This window comes from Chlorocebus sabaeus, chromosome 11, assembly GCF_047675955.1.
Source record: "Chlorocebus sabaeus isolate Y175 chromosome 11, mChlSab1.0.hap1, whole genome shotgun sequence".
In the NCBI taxonomy this organism is placed as follows: domain Eukaryota; kingdom Metazoa; phylum Chordata; class Mammalia; order Primates; family Cercopithecidae; genus Chlorocebus; species Chlorocebus sabaeus.
In genome coordinates, this window is record NC_132914.1 from 103,895,791 (window position 1) to 103,916,036 (window position 20,246).

The 20,246-nt window shown below is 41.9% G+C and overlaps 1 protein-coding gene and 1 long non-coding RNA gene across 7 annotated transcripts in view; one reads left to right on the plus strand and one right to left on the minus strand.

Annotated features, from left to right (window-relative positions):
* Window positions 1-20,246, plus strand: part of RFX4 (regulatory factor X4) — a 181,979-nt gene that overhangs the window by 132,567 nt on the left and 29,166 nt on the right. For all 6 annotated transcript variants that reach the window (XM_037996587.2, XM_073021061.1, XM_008004541.3 and 3 more), the window contains 4 exons: window positions 3,518-3,662; window positions 7,804-7,898; window positions 8,609-8,726; window positions 19,524-19,643. In XM_037996587.2, coding sequence (XP_037852515.1) covers window positions 3,518-3,662; window positions 7,804-7,898; window positions 8,609-8,726; window positions 19,524-19,643 — 478 coding nt within the window. The remainder of the gene's footprint in view (window positions 1-3,517; window positions 3,663-7,803; window positions 7,899-8,608; window positions 8,727-19,523; window positions 19,644-20,246) is intronic.
* The window catches only part of LOC140712794 (uncharacterized), a 97,674-nt gene that overhangs the window by 36,955 nt on the left and 40,473 nt on the right, over window positions 1-20,246 (minus strand). The gene's annotated exons all lie outside the window — the stretch shown is intronic.

Sequence of the window (20,246 nt, forward strand, 5' to 3'; positions counted from 1 at the left end):
TTTTTAGCACGAAAGTGACATATGCTTGCTATCAAAAACATTTAAAAATATAAGTATATTAAGTAGAAGTGGAAGATCCCACTGCATGCCCCTACCTACTCTGTAGTTACAGCTTGATGGCACATAAGTACATTTCTATTAATTTTGCACTTTAATGAAGGGACTCTAAGTCTGTTAAGGCAACTGATTAACATTACATTAAAATATTAATGACGTTACAGCAGAGGTGGCAAACCAGTGGCCACAGTCCAAATCTGGCCCTCAGATGTGTGGGGTTATTGTTGTTTGGCTTGAATATGTTCAAAACAATTTTTTCACATGGTCACTAACAGTTGGAACTGGGAGATGACAGCTAAACCTTCAAGAGCTGACAACTTGCTCCCAGAGCCCCGTTGCCCCAGGCAGCTGTCAGCTGTTGGGCCAAACTTCTCCACAGTGGCCACCATCCTCATTCCACCAACTCTGTCACACTTGGCCCACCTCACTCCTGAATGTCACCTGCCTGCCCCCTTCCTGTGTTTCTGTTTGCAGCCTCTCCTTTAAGGTGCTGTTGGTTCTGGGTGGGTTCAAGGTCAAGATGGGAGGGAGGGGTTTCTAGTTAGAGTGGCCTGAAGGAGGGCCCCAGGCCAGGAACCAGAAAGTATAACACAACAGCCACACATACCTCCCTGCTCCTGTCCTGCCCCTGGCATGGACAGCACAGGGGTTGATTTGGAGACCAGAGGGAAATGCTTCCAGATTCATGCAGGCTGCTACAGAGGCTACACCTGGGCATTGTTCTGGTGACGGTGCAGAGCCTGACAGATTAATGGGATTCAGGGAAGAAAATTAATATTGGCCTAACAAAGAAACATTGCCTTATTTTTGCGGATGCTATGCCAGCCTGGCCCTCTGGTTCTTTTTTTCCAGCTTAGAAGAGTGGCTCTTGGGTCGTATCAGGGAACTAGACGTGGTTTTGGTGCCTCCCTCTGGGGATCAGACAATTTAGAGAGGACTTTGTCCCTTTAACGCACATGTAGATAAAAGCGTCCACACCCATGCCCATAGCCACGTGTTGCACAAGCGTGGGGGTGCCCACATGTTCCCTCTCCACCTTCCACACAAACACAGCATGTAATTTAATCAGCAAATGCCCCCTTTCCATCTCTACTGGACAACTTTCAGACACATTCCCAGATCAGACAGAGGACTAGGGTTAAGTCTGGGAATGAAACACCAGCTAACATCCCAGTGAGCTTTCCTAAACACACACACACAGCAAGTCAGACTAAACAACGTCCAACTGAAGACTCACCTCAAATATTTAGACCCAAAATTCGCACGTCCAGGCTCTTTCAGATACACCAGGCAAGTAAACACTTGGCATTCCTATCTTAACCATTCACTTTACAAAATCTTTTGGGTGCCTACTGTGTGCCCAATACTGTGCTTAGTAGTACTTGCCCTCAGCAGGAAAACAAAAGTGTTAAAATGTGATGAAAGAAACAGAATGGAAATAGGTGGTCAGAGATGGCCTTTCCATGGGTGTGACATTTAGGCTGGAGCATACATCGTAGTGGGGCTGCTGGGGCAAGGAGGGAGAAGAATGTTCCAGCCAGCAAGAACACCATGTGCAAAGGCCTTGAGGCATCAACACAGTCACTGAAAGAGAAGCAATCTGAACAACAGTAGCCACTTTTATTGAGCTCCCTGCACTATGCACTCTGTTTTTCAAACACTATCTCAAGGAATCCTCAACAGCAGCCCTTCTTTGAGAGGTAAGCACTAAGGCCCTAAACACAATGGTAAGAGACACCATTAAAAAGCATGTTCTAGGTGGGGTGCGGTGGCTCAGGCCAGCAATCCCAGCACTTTGGGAGGCCTAGGTGGGCAGATCACTTGAGGTCAGGAGTTCAAGACCAGCCTGGCCAATGTATCGAAACCCTGTTTCTACTAAAAATATAAAAAAATTAGCTGGGTGTGACAGCATGCACCTATAATCCCAGCTACTAGGGAGGTTGAGGCAGGAGAATCACTTGAACCTGGGAGGCAGAGGTTGCAGTGAGCCAAGATCGCACTACTGTACTCCAGGCTGGGTGACAAGAGTGAAACTCCATCTCAAAAAATAAAAAAAAAAAAAAAATAGCATGTTCTAAACACTTGCTTACAGAATTCACTCTTTGGTAAACAGTTCATTTCATTGTAATAAAGTGGTTCACAATGCATCTCTGAAGGAACATGCTCAGGAAAGAAAAAAACAAAAAAGGTAGGTACTATTGTATCTCCATTTTATAGATTAGGAGGCTGAGGTTAATCTACTTGCCCGCCCGAAATCAATCAGCTGGTCAGCAACGAGGCCAGGATTTGAACTAGATTATGTTTGAATGCAGGACACCTTACCTTTCTATTCAGTTGTTTTCATTATCCTTAGAGACTCACCTAACTCATATATTCTACGCCTATCATTAGAGATTCACCTCACTCATATATTCTACGCCTTCGTGACCTTTAAAGAGTTCTCCAATTATTTAACTCAGATTTTACTTGTGCTTGGTTGGTCGGGGTACAACAAGGGGTTGTCAGTATTTACCTTTGCCTAGGAATTTACAAGCATTAGGAGACTTGACAATGTCTTTGTGTATTTTAAATCTTTTTTAAATTTTATTAAAAGACATTGTGAAAACATGCAAGTAAAGGAAATGATCCTGGATATATATTTTTCTTTTCTCAATATTGTTTCAACTTGATGATATTGTTCCAGGTATTGTTCCAACCTGTAAATTTAAGTTCACTAATGAGGGTTCCATGAAAAAGCCACAGCTTTAAAGAAAAAAAAAAACCACATAGACACACACACACACACACACACACATATAAAAATATAAAAAAATATTCACACACTATACACATCCCTCCATCCACTAACAAACTACTGAGATGTATGGTGGTATAGTTTCCCTTTTCCTCCAACCTAATTATTCATATATGTTTTAATCATTATAGTTACATTTAAAAAAGCAAAAATGGAAAACTAGAGCATAAACTGTTTCAGAATGTATTTATATGAAAACTATACACTTTGAAATATCTGGGATTAAGTTAGGCCCTGGGGTAGCAAGAACACTTCTAAATCCCGGCCTGTAGCTTCTCAGGGACTAGAGATACAAGGATTATTCAGCACAGAGCTCCCATCCCACAGGCTTACATCAGAAAGCTGACAGATCTCTGGGCTTCATCCCATTGTTCCATGGGGTCAAGACCAAAGGGACTGGAATCAGCAGGGTTTGGTCTGGCCCAGCCCACCCTGGTAGTTGCTTGTAGAGAAAAAGACATGTGTGGAAAGAGCCACAGGAGAAAACAGTGTCTGCATCTTCTGAGTTATGGAGTCTTCTGGTACTTTCCTGAAATTGAATTTCCTGGAATTTCAAGGTAGTTTGCAAAATACCATAAGCAGATGCATTACCAAGGCATAAAAGGAAATACAGTGAAGGGGTTTTAACAACCCATGAGCTAATGAGTTGACTGGATTGGATTACAGGCATCTCGAACAGTGATCCACAGTGCAGACATCACGTTCCAAATGCTGGAAGACTGGAGGAATGTGGACCTAAACAGCATCACCAAGCAAACCCTTTACACCATGGAAGACTCTCGCGACGAACATCGGAAACTCATCATCCAATGTAAGCTGTCCCACCAGGGATTGTTGTCCTGTTTTTGTTTTTAAAAGAAAGAAAGAAAAAGTATCCTAGTAAATACTGAAGTGGCATCCCCACCCTGTCCTTCTTCCCAGCATCTCTTCTTCCTCATTGTTCCTTTTAAATGAGTCAGTCCAGAAGGAAGGGCTAATTGACTTAAGAGGACATGTGTCAGCACTGCTGGATAAAGAGTGTTCTGGTGCAATTGGGCAGCACACAATGTCATGCAAAGGGCCCCACGTGTGACCTGAATGCCAGCCCTGGTTCCATGGAGGTGGCATTAAATATAAGAACAAAAGCTTATTGCCTATCTCAGTGTATGTCAGTCTGGGGTCAGCTGGATATGCTGCCTATTTTTCATTTGAGGGTCACATGAGTCAGTCCACTTATTGGCAGGTGAACCTTTCAATCACGTTAAATGTTTGAGAAGCAGGTGGATGGCGTTTTCAGTTTTACTTCTGTGAATATATGTTCATGTCCCGGCGAACAAAGATTTCCACCATGCAGACTGCAGGTATACTGCTCCAAATATTAACCCCATGTAGGCAGGATGTTTGTTCTTAGTACTAAAGCAATATGAGAGGGCCAGAGAACATCATCATTGTTAGCACATCCCTGCTGTTCCTCAGATGCCCATCCCAGCTGACTGCCCAGGGCATCCCCTGAGCCCAATGACCCTGGATGCATCGGTGTCTACAGGCTACCTCCATAATTAGAGAACATGAGGTCAGGAAACGTGAGGGGACATTCCTCCCATCAGGTCTCAGAAAGGTGTTAAGAGCATGCACTCCCATGTTCTCAATGGGGTGGTGAGGCCCAGGATCCCAAAAGTGACATTGCCTGGGGAGCTGCAGAGAGGCTGCCCCACCAAGAGGGGTCTTTCTGAAAGCCCCAAGCCCCTTCAGATTTCTTAGTATATGCCTTCTGCACTGCTGTCTTGAGGGAACTCTTCATTGAGCTACCCAGTTTAAACTTGAGGTGCCTTTAAACAAATAAAGTTCCCTAAGAGGGTCCTATCAGAGATCTCTTTCCCAATAAGCCCTTTACAAAAGCAAATGGAATAGTTGAAATGTCTGAACATGTGGACCTTCCCCAGGACTTCTTTCCTGACTTAGCCCAAAGCTTACTCAGGCTGTTACTTCTTCCTTCACAGCTGCCCCCAGCCCACTTTTCCCCTGTTAAGAATTTTAGAGATCATCACTAAAATAATAATTCAGCTTATTGACTGCCTGCTCTAAGCCAGCTCCTGTGTCAGATCCAAAACATGCATGGTCCCATTGAATCTCCACATCAAGCCCATGAGGAAGACACTCTTACCACCCCCACTTTACAGATCAGAAAACTCAGGCTTAGAGAGTTGGTGAACCTAACTCAAGGTCACGCAGCCACTAAGCAATAGAGCTGAACCGAAGTCTGGTCTCACATCTAGTCTCAGCTTCACCACCAGGCCTTAATGCTGCTCATGTATTCATGTGCAGGGGAGACCAAAAAAAAAAAAAAAAGGGAAATGTGGGTGAGTTTCAGAGGTTCCAGGATCTTTCCAAGTGTTTACAATCATGCTTCCTGTTCTGCTTTTTCCTGTCCCCTGGATGGAACGTCAACAGAAAGCATGGCCCTGCATACCCTAATAGCACTGGGGGTACCTCTGATCATTGTGTCCCTAGGAACTCCCAATGGGCCAGGCACAGAGCAGGTGTCCAGCAAGGTTCATGGAATACCAAAGAGATGAGTGGAAACCCAGAGTGAACCTAGTTCTTAGCTCTGCGAATCTTCCTAGTAGTGTTAGACTCAGTTCTCTTCCCGCCTCAGCACCTTTCATGAGGGAGGAAAATGTGAACCAGACTCATGGGGAAAAATACAATCAGCATTGCTTGCTTAAGGGACCAGGCTCTGAGCCTTTGCTGGAGCACCGTGGAGGTCACTGCTGCCTCTCTCAAGAAAGAACCTCTGTGGCTTTCTCTTCAAGTTTCCTTAGGTCCAGGGCAGAATGGTGCCCTTTAAAGCTGTGACTGCATTCTTCTTCTGGGGACATAAATGCTGTGGTTCAGTTCAACCCAGCTAGTCCTTACTGAATGCCTGTCCTAAGTCAGGTACTGTATTAGATGCTGGCCAGAGGGCAGCGAATAAGATGGACACAACCCTTACCAACATGGAGTTTACAGTTAATGGTAAATTAGACCTCAAACATGTATTTACAGATGTGTTGCATCTTACCAAAGAGAACAATGCCATGTAATGCAGTGCTGTGAAGGGGGAATTGGGGTAGGGTATCAAGCCTCAAGGCAGTCCAGCACATGTGTGTCAACCCTGTACCTCCCAAGCAGACAGCTGGGAAGTCCCTGAACACACATGGAGTTGGACCAAAGGTCATCTTGAGCAGGGCTGGGACAACTGTGTGCAGCGCTCTTCTTTCCTCACAGCGAGCTGACAAATCTGCAAACTCTTGCTTGGGGGGGGTGGTTACCATCACCTCTGTGATACAGATCTCAGCCAGCAATGCTCAGCTTACCTTAGATTTTAAAAGTGCACATTAGTACTTAAGCAAGCTGATTAGAATGAGTTATCATTGTAACTGCCCAAGGTCTGTTGGGCATCCCAGCCCCATGTCCAAGTTCCATTGACTGGGATCCCCGGGGCTGGGATGCCCAACAGACCGTGGTTCAAACCTTACTCTTACACAGCTCTTACACAGCATGGGGCTGGGATGCCCAAAAGACCTTGATTCAAATCTTGGCTCCAGTGCACTGTGACCTTGGTTTTCATTTCTGTAAAATGGGGCTAATGTGAAAGGATTAAATGAGACTATCTGTACCACCTGCTTGGTACACAGTCTAGTATTAGCATAGTGAAGTGGTTAGGAGGCAAGCACTTGAGTCAGGCTGTGATTGAATCTTGTCTCTGTAATTCACTAGCTGTGAAAGAACAACCTTTGGAAAATTACTCATCTTTCTTTGTCTCTGTTTCTTCACTTGTAAAATGGAGGATAATAATGGTACCTACCTCCTTGGGTTGTTCATCCGTTCAGTCAACAAACATTTGAGCATTCTAGTGCTATGACCCTCTGGTCTCAGAATCTTACTTCTTGTAGCAAGCATCTACTAAGTAAAATAGAGCAAAGTGGCCAGTCCTTTAAAATGAGAGAACAAAAACTGCTCAAGTGAAAATGAAAGAAACGTATGGATCTTGAATTGTGGTTTGATTTATTGATCTCTGCATACAGAAACACAAAAATGTGATGAAAAGAGATGCTTCAAACTAGAGATCACCAGAGCCATGTTTCTATTTTCTAGAGCACTTCATTGATTAAAAAGCACTTCCAGATTCAGTTATCTGAATTAAGATGAAGACAGGTTGTAAAGTGGTAGGATTATCTCTCCAATGAGGAAAATGAGCAGCAAAGAGACTGTTGCACTTACTCAACAAGTATCTATTAAGCACCTACTACATGCCACACAGAGAGGCTGCTTAAGCTACCTGCCTGATATAGTTGTTGTCCAGAAACATTTGAATTATCAAATGTGCCCTACCCTGGGCAGAGAGCAAGAGAGCAGCAATGCCTCACCCATTAATTCAAGCAAGAATTTGTTGGGTAACAACTATGTCACAGATAATGCACCAGCTAATAAAGATACCAGACGAAGAACTAGCAGGGAGACACACATGCCCATCCAATTATACCAGTGCCATTAGTCATATAATAAAGGTAGAAAACCGATACTAAAGTGCTATGTGAGTGCAAAGGAGGGGTGATCAGTTCTGCTGGCAAGGGGCATGGAAGGTTAAAGGGATTTCATACCAGGGCCGTTTCAGCTGGGCCATGAGGAACCAAGTAGTGGGAATGGCCTGAAAAAACAGACTAAGGCTATGAAAAAAGCAGGGCTTGTTGGGGGAATGGCAAGTAATATGGGATAGCCACAGTTTAATGTGTTCACAGGCATGGAAGATGATCTTGGAAAGGTAAGTTGGGGCATGTTTTATAAAGTCTTGAATGCTCTGCTAAGACCTTGGAGTTTTATTTATTTAAAGTTTTACTTTATTCAAAGCTTTGTTCCCCTGTTCTTTTAAGACATAGCTCTTGTTAAATACAACCGCAGTGATGCATGTGGGGTTCTCCTTTGTTTGACAGTATATCAGGAGTTTGACCACCTCTTGGAGGAACAGTCTCCCATCGAGTCCTACATTGAGTGGCTGGATACCATGGTTGACCGCTGTGTTGTGAAGGTTGGTAAACCAGCGCTGAGGGGGCAGCCTTGGGTCCTGCAGCCCACCACCGCCTACTGTGAACTTGGCTAACACAAAGCCCCATGGTGAGCTGTCTGAACAGGGTTTTGAGGAGAGGCCCCAGGAGGTGAAGGGGGCACAAGGCAGGACTCTTAAGTCTTCCATCCCCGATTCAACCAGGTCAGCATCTCTTTTATCTGCAGTATACACTGAGTCTTGGCATAAGATTTCATTTTTTTACAGTATTTTTGCTGCTACAAACAAAACAAAAACCATTGCTCCATAGCAATGACTTTGAAGACCATAAGCCTTCCTGTCATTTTTCTGTATGTATGTATGTATGTATGTATGTATGTATTTTTGAGACAGGGTCTCACTTTGCTGCCCAGGCTGGAGTGCAGTTAGCTCACTGCAGCCTTGACCTCCCCAGGCTCATGTGATCCTCCCACCTCAGCCTCCTGAGTAGCTGGGACTACAGGGGTGTGCCACCATTCCCAGCTAATTTTTGTATTTTTTGTAGAGATGGAGTTTTGCCATGTTGCCCAGGCTGGTCTCAAACTCCTAGGCTCAAGAGATCATCCGCCCATCTCAGCCTCCCAAAGTGCTGGGATTACAGGCGTGAGCCACTGCAACTGGCCTTATTTTTCAAAGAAACAGTAATAAATGAAAGGTCAAGTCGACCACTATTAAAGCCATTCACTTTCTTGTAGGTGGCTGCCAAGAGACAAGGGTCCTTGAAGAAGGTGGCCCAGCAGTTCCTCTTGATGTGGTCCTGTTTTGGCACGAGGGTGATCCGGGATATGACCCTGCACAGCGCCCCCAGCTTCGGTAAAGCCACCCCAGCCCTCCCCATCTCCAAACACCTTTTTCTCTGGGCTCCGTGCATTGAGTCTACCACAGCCTAACTTGCTGTTTCTGCAACGTCATCACCCTGAAACACATCTGTTCTGGGGAGACATGACATTGTTAGGACTTTCAGGGAGAAAGATGGCGTTACGTGCTAAAGGTGGAGTGTCAATCTGAAAATGAGTGGTTTTGCCCACAGATAGTATTATCTGAGCTTAAAGAGGAATAAATTGCAGTGGCTGTGCTCTCCATGCCTGGATGTCCTCAGTGATTGCTGCTTCCATAGCACAATTTCATAGAATCCTGTATTTGTGCACTTCCCAAGACTGAGCATGTGAAGAAACCTCTGAGTTTGAACACTTGCAAATGGCTTGATTGACCATACTCTAGCTGTAGGCAGATGACCTTAAGTTTTATTTAAAATTGTACTCTAGTCTAATCCCTAAAAGAGGTCATTTGCATTCACTTTCCCTTTTGTTTCACTGATCCTTTAAGTCTTCATCACCTCCAGGAGATAGGAGACATCCCCACCTCAAGTCTTCATCTGCTGCTTTCTAGTAAAACACGGCTTGAACTGTCTGCCCAAAGGTACTGATAATAGTCTCTGCGGGCAGCAACCTGATTACTGAATCGGGGTGAATGTTACGCTACATTGTAGGACAGTTTTCTACTTTTCACCAGAAGGAAAGGAATATGTACCGAGTCCAGATCATCACTGGCAAAGTGAGATGGGACTTTTGGGCATTATCCAGACATTTGAAATCCCAAAACATTTTGGTTTCAATTTTCTAGGCATTTCAGCAAAGGAGCATTGGTAAATTTTCTGGGTAATTGCTTCAGTTCTCTATTTCGCTTTGCAAGTAAGGGTTGTGGTTTTGTTTCTCATTATCTCCAATTAAGCCAATCAGCTCTGGGTTTTGCTGTGGGTTTAATTTGACACTTTTCCATCTAGCTTTTTATGGTCTTGTCACCATTTTCCAGTTGTGCTATACAACGAAGTAAATATGTGGGAAAACAAAGAAGGCAGTATTTTTTCTAAACAGCCCTGTCCATGAAAGACTGTGTTTACCCACTTGGAGAAGCGTTTTGTTGTGGATTTCTTTAATCTCAGCATTGGAGAGTTCTCTGAACCTGCCTGCACCATGGCTACAGATGGAAATTCTCTTTGAGCTGTATATGGAAATGCTCCGCTGACTGCTACCTGGGCAGTGGCATCAGGCACGGCATTTTGATGACTTCCAGTTCAGCACAGTTAGTGTTAGCACATGTTACCTCTAGCTCTGGAGAAATCATTCATGCAGAACTGTTTTCCCTTAAGTGAACTGTTGGAAAATATTTGAGATTTTTTTCATTGCTTCCAAGTCAGAGAATCAACAATACGACACACAAAAACACACATATCCACATCCACACAGTGAGCATCCTCTCCATGCTTTATCCTTTATTCTTCAATTTGCTGATTTTTAAACTGACCATGTATGCTAGCAGGTGCCTTTCATTAGACAGGGAAAGTAATTCCCTTGCAATATTCTTGGAAATGCATCTGTGCTTACTGAGTTAACAGTCAATGTAAAAAAGAAAGTTTGAACAGGAGAATGATTAGGCTTTATGAATGGGTTGAATTTATTACTAAGAAATATGGTTCTTTGAAATGTGTTTCTTTTTGAACCACACACTATTTTGGGATAGATATACTGGAAACTTAGGCAAATGGCAAAAAAAGATGATCACAAATCACTTAGAAAAGGAAAAAAAGAGATATTAACCCAGTCTCAGTTTTACAGTATTTTTCAACGCTGAGTGGGTTGAAATAATACCTGTCTCCAAGTCCATTTAGCAAACTATCTGAAATGGCGGCCCAGCTCATCTGACTCATTGTTGAGTTTTGCAGCTTGGGGTGACAGGCAAGTTAAAAGAGTTTGCGGCAGACAAAAGCCCAGCTCCCCCTTTCTGCCTGTATATGTCAAAGACCCAGTTGGTGGTTGTGTTTGGGTCATGTGTTCCCTGTATGAAAACAGCTAATTAGGAAAAAGAGCCCTCTGTTCCCTGGTCCCCTCCCCCAGCCACAGGGGCCAGCTCTATATATCTTATAACTCCCACATGGTCCTTGTTGCTGTGAATGGCTACAGGGTTTGTGTGTCAGCGTAACAGGCTGACCATTACAATGATCGTGTGGAATATCACAATGATCCCGTAGGGGACTCTATCACCTCTTCCCAGAACAGCCTCTTTCAAAGGTAGTTGACTCCTTTCTTCTCCTTAATTCCTTTTCACTCTCTTCTCCTTAATTCTTTTTCACTGAAAGAACCTATGCTGTGAACTAAAGTAGCCAGACTTTCTTTCTTTGCTGCAAGCAGTGTTTCTAGCAAAATTAGTGAGCAAAGGTAGGCTATCAGGCAAACTTTTAGTCCTAATGGAGCTGAGCAAATCAAAGTTTTGTTTTTAAAAAAACACCATCTTTTTAGTCGACTGATCTGATTTCAGTTCCTAGAGTACCTAGATCTCAAGTCGGTGCTAGCACCTTTACCCTTTCATTCTGGGTTTTCACCAAATGCCTGCTTATTTCACTGTTATGAACATCTGGAAGGTAATAATAGTTCCCGGAAGTACTCCGGCATAAGTCAGTTTAAAAAGCAGCCTGGGTGTGACAGCTGATGGGCACACTTGCACAACACTTCCACGGTTTCACTTTTTTACACACCTGTTGTCTGACCTAGCATCAAAGCTCACTCACTTGGGCAGGGCCGGGGAGACCATGTGGGCATGTGTCAGGGAGCGGCTCCCAGAACAAGTAGCCATGACCAAGCCTTCCCAACTGCTTCTCTATGCTCAGATGGCCTGGCCTGGCTCCCTTTTAGGCAGAATCTGCTAAATTGCAGGACCTGAATGTTCGCAGTGTCATTCAGGTCCCCACCAAGCACTAGGATACAGGAACTGCTTTCCCTATAGTCAGGAGTGGAAGTAAAAACCCAGAGAAGAGAGGACTTGCGTGTGGACTCAGAGAAGTGGCAGATTGAATCCCACCCGCAATCGTTCCCATGCTAAAGCTGGAGATTTTTCTGCCATGCTACACTGCCACCACCTCATTTACCTTTCTTTGGGTAAAAGAAAATTAATAACAACAACATGGCAACATTTACTGAGGGCCGAATGTACTTTAGACATTACATTTTCTCAATTACTTCTCACACAACCCTGTGAGGTCTGAATTACTGCCCTCAATATGACAGATGAGGAAGCTGAGGTAGAACTTGAAGGATTTGCTTAAGATTGGAGATAAGAATGAAGCAAAGACAAGATAATGACGACTATTATAAGAAATATTTTGGAAGCACATACTGTCATTGAATTATTGCATTAACTCTGCAATGTAGGTAATAATGGCTACTTTTCTAAAGAGGTGAGAAGGGAGCTTGGAGAATTTCCTTGCACAAGATCAATGCAGCAAATGTCAGAATTCTGTTTGAAAATCAAATCTCCCTGACTACAAAGCCCATTCCTTTTTGATTATCACAATTAAAGCAAATACTCTGGACTCAGATGCATGCCACAATAGAGTTAGAAACATTTATTTAATCCACATTGATGATATTATTAATATTTTAAAAAATATCTATGGATTAAGATTAAAAATTTTAAAACTATGAGAGACAAGAATAATTATTAGACTGTCATGAGTAGTAAGAGATGCCAGAAGGATGCATTTCAGCAAGAAGAAAAATAAAGCCATAGCTGAGGTCTAGAATACAAGAAACAACAATGTTCTAGTTATTGTTGCCGTTGCTGTGTAGTAAATTACCCAGGCTTAACGGCTTTAAGACAACCATTTTATTATGCTTATGGATTTTGCAAGTCAGGATCACATGCCAGCTTGGGGTTCCACGTGCAAGTGCCCCAAATGTGAAGTCACTTTGCTTTTATGATCCAGTCTTAGATACAGTGTAACTTCCCTCATACTCTATTAGTCAAAGGCAGTCCCAAGCATATCATGACTCAAAGGGGTGCACAGACCCCAGTTCTTAACGGAGGGCACATCAAAGAATTTAGGGACCCTGTTTTAAGATGAGAGAAATTTAAAAATATGTAAACATATTTAATTAACTATTGAATGTAATTTAAAAACTAAAAACTAATATATATATGTGTTTTAAAAAGTTAAAAATAAGTTCTAGGTAAAAATATAACACGGAGTAATGAGAAGAGAATCTTCAAGGAACAGTTGAAGCATGCTAAAGTCTTTGTCTTCTTTAGGAATACTAAGTAACTTTAGGCTTTCTTGGAGAAATTTATAGTTTGGATTTAATAAATGCTTAGCATATATGTTAACAAATTAAGGTATCAGTACTAAAAGAATACAATCACGATTATAGAAGAAAATGGAAGAATATGAAAACTTAAGAGATAAAACATTAAATGGAAAAGAAGAATTGAGAAGATAAAAGCAGCATAGAAAATGGATGGTAAATGAAAGCACAAAATAGGATGGTAGAAATAAAGACCAAATGATAATCACAATAAAGGAGTAAGTCTCTTCCTTCAAAAAACATCAGGCATAAATATTTTTATAGTTTAACTAAACTTATAAAAAAGTTATAAAAAATATAAAATCTTTAGTTTATGAAATAAACATGAAAATAAATATTTCAGAGAATAAAAGAAGAGGCCGGGCGAGGTGGCTCACGCCTGTAGTACCAGCACTTTGGGAGGCCGAGGCGGGCAGATCACGAGGTCAGGAGTTCAAGACCAGCCTGACCAACATGGTGAAACCCTGTCTCTACTAAAAATACAAAAATTAGCCAGGTATGGTGGCACGCACTGTAATCCCAGCTACTCGGGAGGCTGAGGCAGGAGAATTGCTTGATCCTAGGAGGCAGAGGTTGCAGTAAGCTGAGATCATGCCACTGCACTCCAGTCTGGGCAACAGAGCAAGACTCCATCTCAAAAAAAAAAAAAAAGAAGAAAATCTGTTTTCAGTGACTGCAAAGCTTAGGACATCCTGGTCCAGCCTAGGATGTCTGATGTCATTGTCCTCAGTGCTGCTTTGCCCACCTCATTTCCTTCAATAAAATGGTTGCCCCCGCAAAATAAGGAAATGATTGTATTCTTTTAGTAATGATACCTTAATTGATTAACATATGTGCTAAACATTTATTAAATCCAAACTATGAATTTCTCCAACGAAGTCAAAAGTCACTTAGTATTCCTAAAAAAGACAAAGACCTTAGCATGCTTTAACTGTTCCTTGAAGATTCTCTTCTCATTACTCCGTGTTATATTTTTACCTAGAACTTATTTTTAACTTTTTAAAACAAATACACAAATTAGTTTTTAGTTTTTAAATTACATTCAAAATAAAGAAATATACAACTCATTTTACAAAGCTAACATAATCTCAATATCAAAATCTGGCAAGAAAAGCAGAGGAAAAGAAAATTATGACTCAACTACACTTTTTTTTTTTGAGACAAAGTCTCACTCTGTTATCTAGGTTGGAGTGCAGTGGTGAAATGTAGGCTCACTGCAACCTCCCCCTCCCAGGTTCAAGCAATTCTCATGCCTCAGCCTCCTGAGCAGCTGGGATTACAGGCGTGTACCACTATGCCCAGCGAATTTTTGTATTTTTAGTAGAGATGGGGTTTCACCATGTTGGTCAGGCTGGTCAGGAACTCCTGACCTCAAGTGATCCGCCTACCTCGGCCTCCCAAAGTGCTGGTATTACAAGTGAGAGTCACCATACCTGGCCTACACACATTTTTTTCATAGGTGAAAAAAATTCTAAGTAAAACACTAGCAGATCGAAGTTAGTGGCAAAATTTTTTAAATCAGTATTAGACTATGCCAAAACTTCTAAAAGGAAAAATTACTAATTAACATACTATATTAATAAAAAGAGAAATATCATATAATCATCATTATAGACACAGAGGAAAAAAGCATTAAATATATTCAGCTCTCAAGTATGGTTTTAAAAAACTTTTAGCAAACTAGGAATAGAAGGGAATTTAATATCTTAAAGGACATCTAGAATTCTGCAGCAAACATCACACTGAATGGTGAAATGTTAGAAAATTTCCCATTGCTATCATGAAAAGACAGGAATGCCTTCTAATATGATGTCTGATAAATATGTACTGGAGATCCTAGCCAATGCATTAAAAAAAGAAAATGAAACACAAGAATTAGAAAGGAAAACACAAAATTGTCTTTATTTATAGATGTCATGATTGCTGGCAAAAGAGAATCCACAAACTAATAGAACCAGTAAGAATTCAGTCAAGTTACTGAATGTAGTTTTTTTTTTTTTTGGAGACAGAGTCTTGCCCTGTCGCCCAGGCTGGAGTGCAATGGCATGACCTCAGCTCACTGCAACCTCCGCCTCCTGGGTTCAAGCGATTCTCCTGCCTCACCTTCCCAAGTAGCTGGGATTACAGGTGCGCGCCACCACACCTGGCTAATTTTTTGTATCTTTTCACCATGTTGGCCAGGCTGGTCTCAAACTCCTGACCTCGTGATCTGCCCGCCGTGGCCTCCCAAAGTGCTGGGATTATAGGCGTGAGCCACCACGCCTGGCCCTGAATTCAGTTTTTATAAAATCATTGGCATTCTTAATTTCACTATATAACTTAAATATAACTTAAAACATACACACACACAATTCATAATAGCAATAGAAACTAAAAGGTACCTGGAAATAATTCTAACAAAAATTGGTGGTGATTACACTGGTGTTCATTTTAGAATTCTCTATATTCTTCTATGATGGATATTTTTCATAAGAAAAATGAAATGCTTTGATTCTACCAAATGCAATTAACGTATTACCATATAACAATAACAAAATAAAATCTCCTTTTGTCTCTATTCTAATGCCTTTTTCCGTAACAGGCTCTGCTGCTCTCTAGCTCTGTGACTTTAAGCAAGTTATTCAAGCCCTCTGAGCCTTCATTTCCTCATGTATTAACTGAAGATAATACCTTCTTTGCAGTGTTGTTGACAAGTTAAAAGAGCTTACTTAGCGCGGTGCATATGGAAGTAGTCAATGCTTGTCTGTTTGATTCATTCATCTAACACATATCCATTGAGTCTCTGTTGTGTGCCTGGCACTGTCGTGGTCACTGGGTATAAAGCATTGGTCAAGACAGAAAAATCCCTGCAAGACGGAGCTTACAATCTAGTGGAGGAGGCATGCAATAATAATTAAGTTAAATACAGGATATAGTATTTAACTTGGATGGTGAGAAATGCTAAGGAGATAAATAAAGCAGGATGTTCGCTATAACTGCCTCTCCCCTCTTGTTTTTGATGTCTGTCTCTCTCATCAGTCTTTCTGTATTTCCTTTTCATTTTTCCTGTCTTCATCGATTTGCACTATCCTCATTGCTGTGACACCCTGGCACTGAACTGTTTACTGCCCAATAATCTTAATGATTAATTTCTGCTTACTAAGAAGACTTAGCTTCTGTGGAGTCTGAGACTGAGCTTTATGGCTCCTTTGTACTCAGAGCACTTAGCACAATGGTTAGCAAGTAACAGTAGCTCTACAAACTCTTGTTGTTTCAAGGATTAAAATTTACAATGGAAAATTAACAGACTAACCGGTAACTGATCAGAGGCATTAATGAAGAGAGCTTGAAGCCCCATGTCAAATCCGCACTTTCCCGAAAGTACCGGCTTCCCAGTTCAGCTCTGATGTTTTCTAAGAGTAATCTTAGGCAAGTTTCTTCACCTCATCAGATCTTTGTCTCCTTGTCTTATAAAACAGGAGGATGGAATAAAATGAAAATGTTTGTTCATCCTAAAATGACCAGCTTGGATTTTTATCTTCTAAGCTTTCCATGCTAATTCATTATTTCATAGTACATTTCTCTCTTTCTATCCATGTTGACTTCAGATCTACATCCCAGCAAATAATTTCTTCATTTTAGAGACCCTTTCCTTATTTGATGCTATCTTTTGACTTCTTTGACTCTATGAACACAACAGTCGTGTAATGGGATCTTAGAACATAGTAGCAAAAGGGACCTTAGCGATAATAACAATAGTTACCAATTATTACGCATCTAATAGATACTTTCCCTCATTTTAGTACTTCTATAATGTACATTTTACTGTCCTTTTAGAGAGCTATAGTGCATAATGATTGAAGAGCAACTTCAGAGTCAAGACAGTCCAGGGTTCAAGTCTTGGTTCTGCCACTTAATGACTGTGTGACATTAGACAGCTACTTTAACTCTCTAAGCCTCACTTTCCTCCTTTGTAAAAGGAAAGTACAACTTACCTCACATAGTTGTGATGAGGATTCAATGCCAAAATAAATCTCCGGTGGTTTACACAGTGGCTGGCACAAAGTCAGCGGTCAATAAATGTTGGATTTTGTTTTCAGTATTTATAAGCATTAGGGAGGGTAAAGGAACTCATCTAAAGTCTCAGATACTAAGTGACAGAGCTAGGATCTCAACCTGGGCAGTTTAATCCACAGCCCGTATAATTATCCACACGGTGCTGTTCCTCCTCAGTGGCTCACAGGATCCCATTTCAGGGAAACTGATGGAAAGTTTAGTTTTAGAGACCGCATCTCACAATGACTGAGCAGAACCTGGACTTTGCTGAATTCCAAATGGGGTTGAAAAACCAACATAGTACTGGAGATGGAAGAAGGATGTGAAGGAGGTGCAGGACAGTGGACCTTGGCCTTGAGCTCTGTGGGAACAAGGACAGGAGTTTGTGGCAAGTTCTAGAGAGATAGGGTCATGTTCATGACCTGCTGGGCATCTAGTGGCCTTACAGTTAAGCCAGGGATTTTCCTCTCTAGCCTTTCTAGACCAAAAGAATTAACTGATCGGAGATGAAGGGTATTGATGTATATAGAACCCAGGTGCAGTTAAGGAGAAAATAAATAAATTTCACCAAGGAGTGCTCCGAAAGCCCCCAGCTAGCCTCCATCACCTTATTTCTGAGACTTGGAGAGACCTAGCTCCCAACTCAAGTGGCCCCTCTAGGGGCCAAGTCACTTATGCCATCTCGGCCTTATTTTCCCATCTGTGCTATGAAGATATTGAACTAAATGACTTATAGGGGAATGGGAACAGATTATGGAGCCAGACCAAACTGAGGCAAATCCCTACTTGATTACTAATGAAGAGACTCATTTCCTCATCGGTAAGAGAGGATAATACCACCTACCTCACAATTTGTTGTAAGAAAGAAACATATGTTCAGTGCTTAGCAGAGTTTTTGGGACAGAGTAAACAATAAACAATAGATGTGATGATGATAATAATGGTGGTGGTAATGATCATGATGAAGATAGAATGACAAAAAAAAAATAATGCCAGAGTGTCTTATAAAGTCTCTAAAAGGCCGGGCGCAGTGGCTCATGCCTGTAATCCCAGCACTTTGGGAGGCCGAGGTAGGTGGATCACCTGAGGTCAGGAGTTTTAGACCAGCCTGGCCAACATGGCGAAACCCATCTCTACTAAAAATACAAAACTTAGCCAGGCGTGGTGGTCCGTGCCTATCATCACAGCTACTAGGGAGGCTGAGGCAGGAAAATTGCTTGAACCCGGGAGGCAGAGGCTGCAGTGAGTCAAGAGAGCGCCAATGCACTCCAGCCCGGGCAAGGGAGTGAAACTCCATCTCAAAAAAAAAAAAAAAAAAAAAAGTCTCTAAAAAAGCAAACTAGAAGGAAATAGGGAAAAAACAAGCAGTATACTGGTCAGCTTGGAGAGAGGTGAAAAGTTTTGGACATTTAAAGGGACTGCAGGATATCCACATGGAGATGTCCTATTGGGACCTGGAAACGTGGGGTGGGAGATAAAGGCTCGGCCCCTCTCTCTGACCCTGGATCCATGAGGCCTTGATTACAGTAGACATTAATTGAGCTCCTACCGTAGGTGCACCATTCCACTGTGCACGATAGCAGCATGATATGTTTTAAAAAAAGCTGGTTTTGAAATAATATATTATCTATTAATCATGTCATCTTGCATAAGTGCTTAGCCTGCAAAATAGGAATAAAAATACCCACCTTAAAACATGGTTGTAGTTATTAAATTAGAGAAGATAAGACTTTGAGCACAGAGACTGGCATATAGGAAAGTCTTTGGAAATGACTGTTCACATTCCCTTTTACAAAATAATCTACTCTAAATTGAAAAATGAAGACTGCCACCTGAAAAGACCAACTATCTTCAATGAATTACCTTTTCTAAGAACCATGTGCTAAATGAGGTCTTGAAAACATTTAGGGAAATAAGTAAATAACTTGTTGCAGATTTAAATTTTCAAATTTGCTCCTAGAATTATGTCAGGTACATTGGTAGACAGCAATAGAAGGCAAAGTCCCCACCACGGGCATACTTAAAGTCCAGTTGGGGGATAATACGCTGGTGGAAGAGAGAAAAGTGAGAGACGCTATGTTAATAAATGCTGAACAGAATGAGGGGTACTCACATGAGGATGAGGCCAGTAGGTATGTGAGAGCTCAGAGGTGGCTCGGTGGGTGCCATTTTTGAGGGTGTCATACTAATATAACTTCAGCAAGGAAAAGATTCACTTGCCACAAAGTGTTAATGACACTTACCTTGCCAAGCACTAAGCTAAGCTGAGGATACAGCTGAGAAATGCAACCTCTGACCATGACAAGATCATAAGTGAGTGGAAAATTAGACTCTTGAGCAGACCATTTAGAACACTGTGTAACTTGTGCAGCTGACCAGACAGAGGGGGCCTACATGAGATAGCACTACTTACTTTCTGTTTGATCCTTTTTTTCACCAGGGTCTTTTCACCTAATTCACTTAATGTTTGATGACTACGTGCTCTACCTGTTAGAATCTCTGCACTGTCAGGAGCGGGCCAATGAGCTCATGCGAGCAATGAAGGGAGAAGGAAGCACTGGTAAGCCAGCATTTTCCTGGGAATTGCACCACTTAGTAATGTTATTTGTATCCTTACTTATGTGCTTTATGTTTCTTTAACTCTGTATCTCAAATAATTTAGTTATGGTAAACAGGTCAAGTGGTATCAAACCAATCGTGTCTTTTTCCTCTTTAAAGTGGGCATGTGGGCTGGGCATGGTGGCTCACACCTGCAATCCCAGCACTTTGGGAGGCCAAGGTGGGCAGCTCCCTTAAGGCCAGAGTTCGAGACCAGCCTGGTCAATATGGCAAAACCCCATCTCCACTAAAAATACAAAAAATTAGCTGGGTGTGGTGGTACACACCTGTAGTCCCAGCTGCTCAGGAGGCTGAGGCACAAGAATCACTTGAACCCGGAAGGCGGAGGTTGCAGCGAGCCGAGATTGTGCCACCGCACTCCAGAGTGGGTGACAGAGCAAGACTCCATCTCAAAATAAGTACATAAATAAACAAACAAATTAAATAAAGTGGGCATGTGTATATATGCAAATTGCCTTGAGTGCCATGATGGTGATGGGAAACCATTGAAAAGTTTTAAGCAAGAGTGATATCACACAGATTAGAAGAATATTTCACTTTTTAA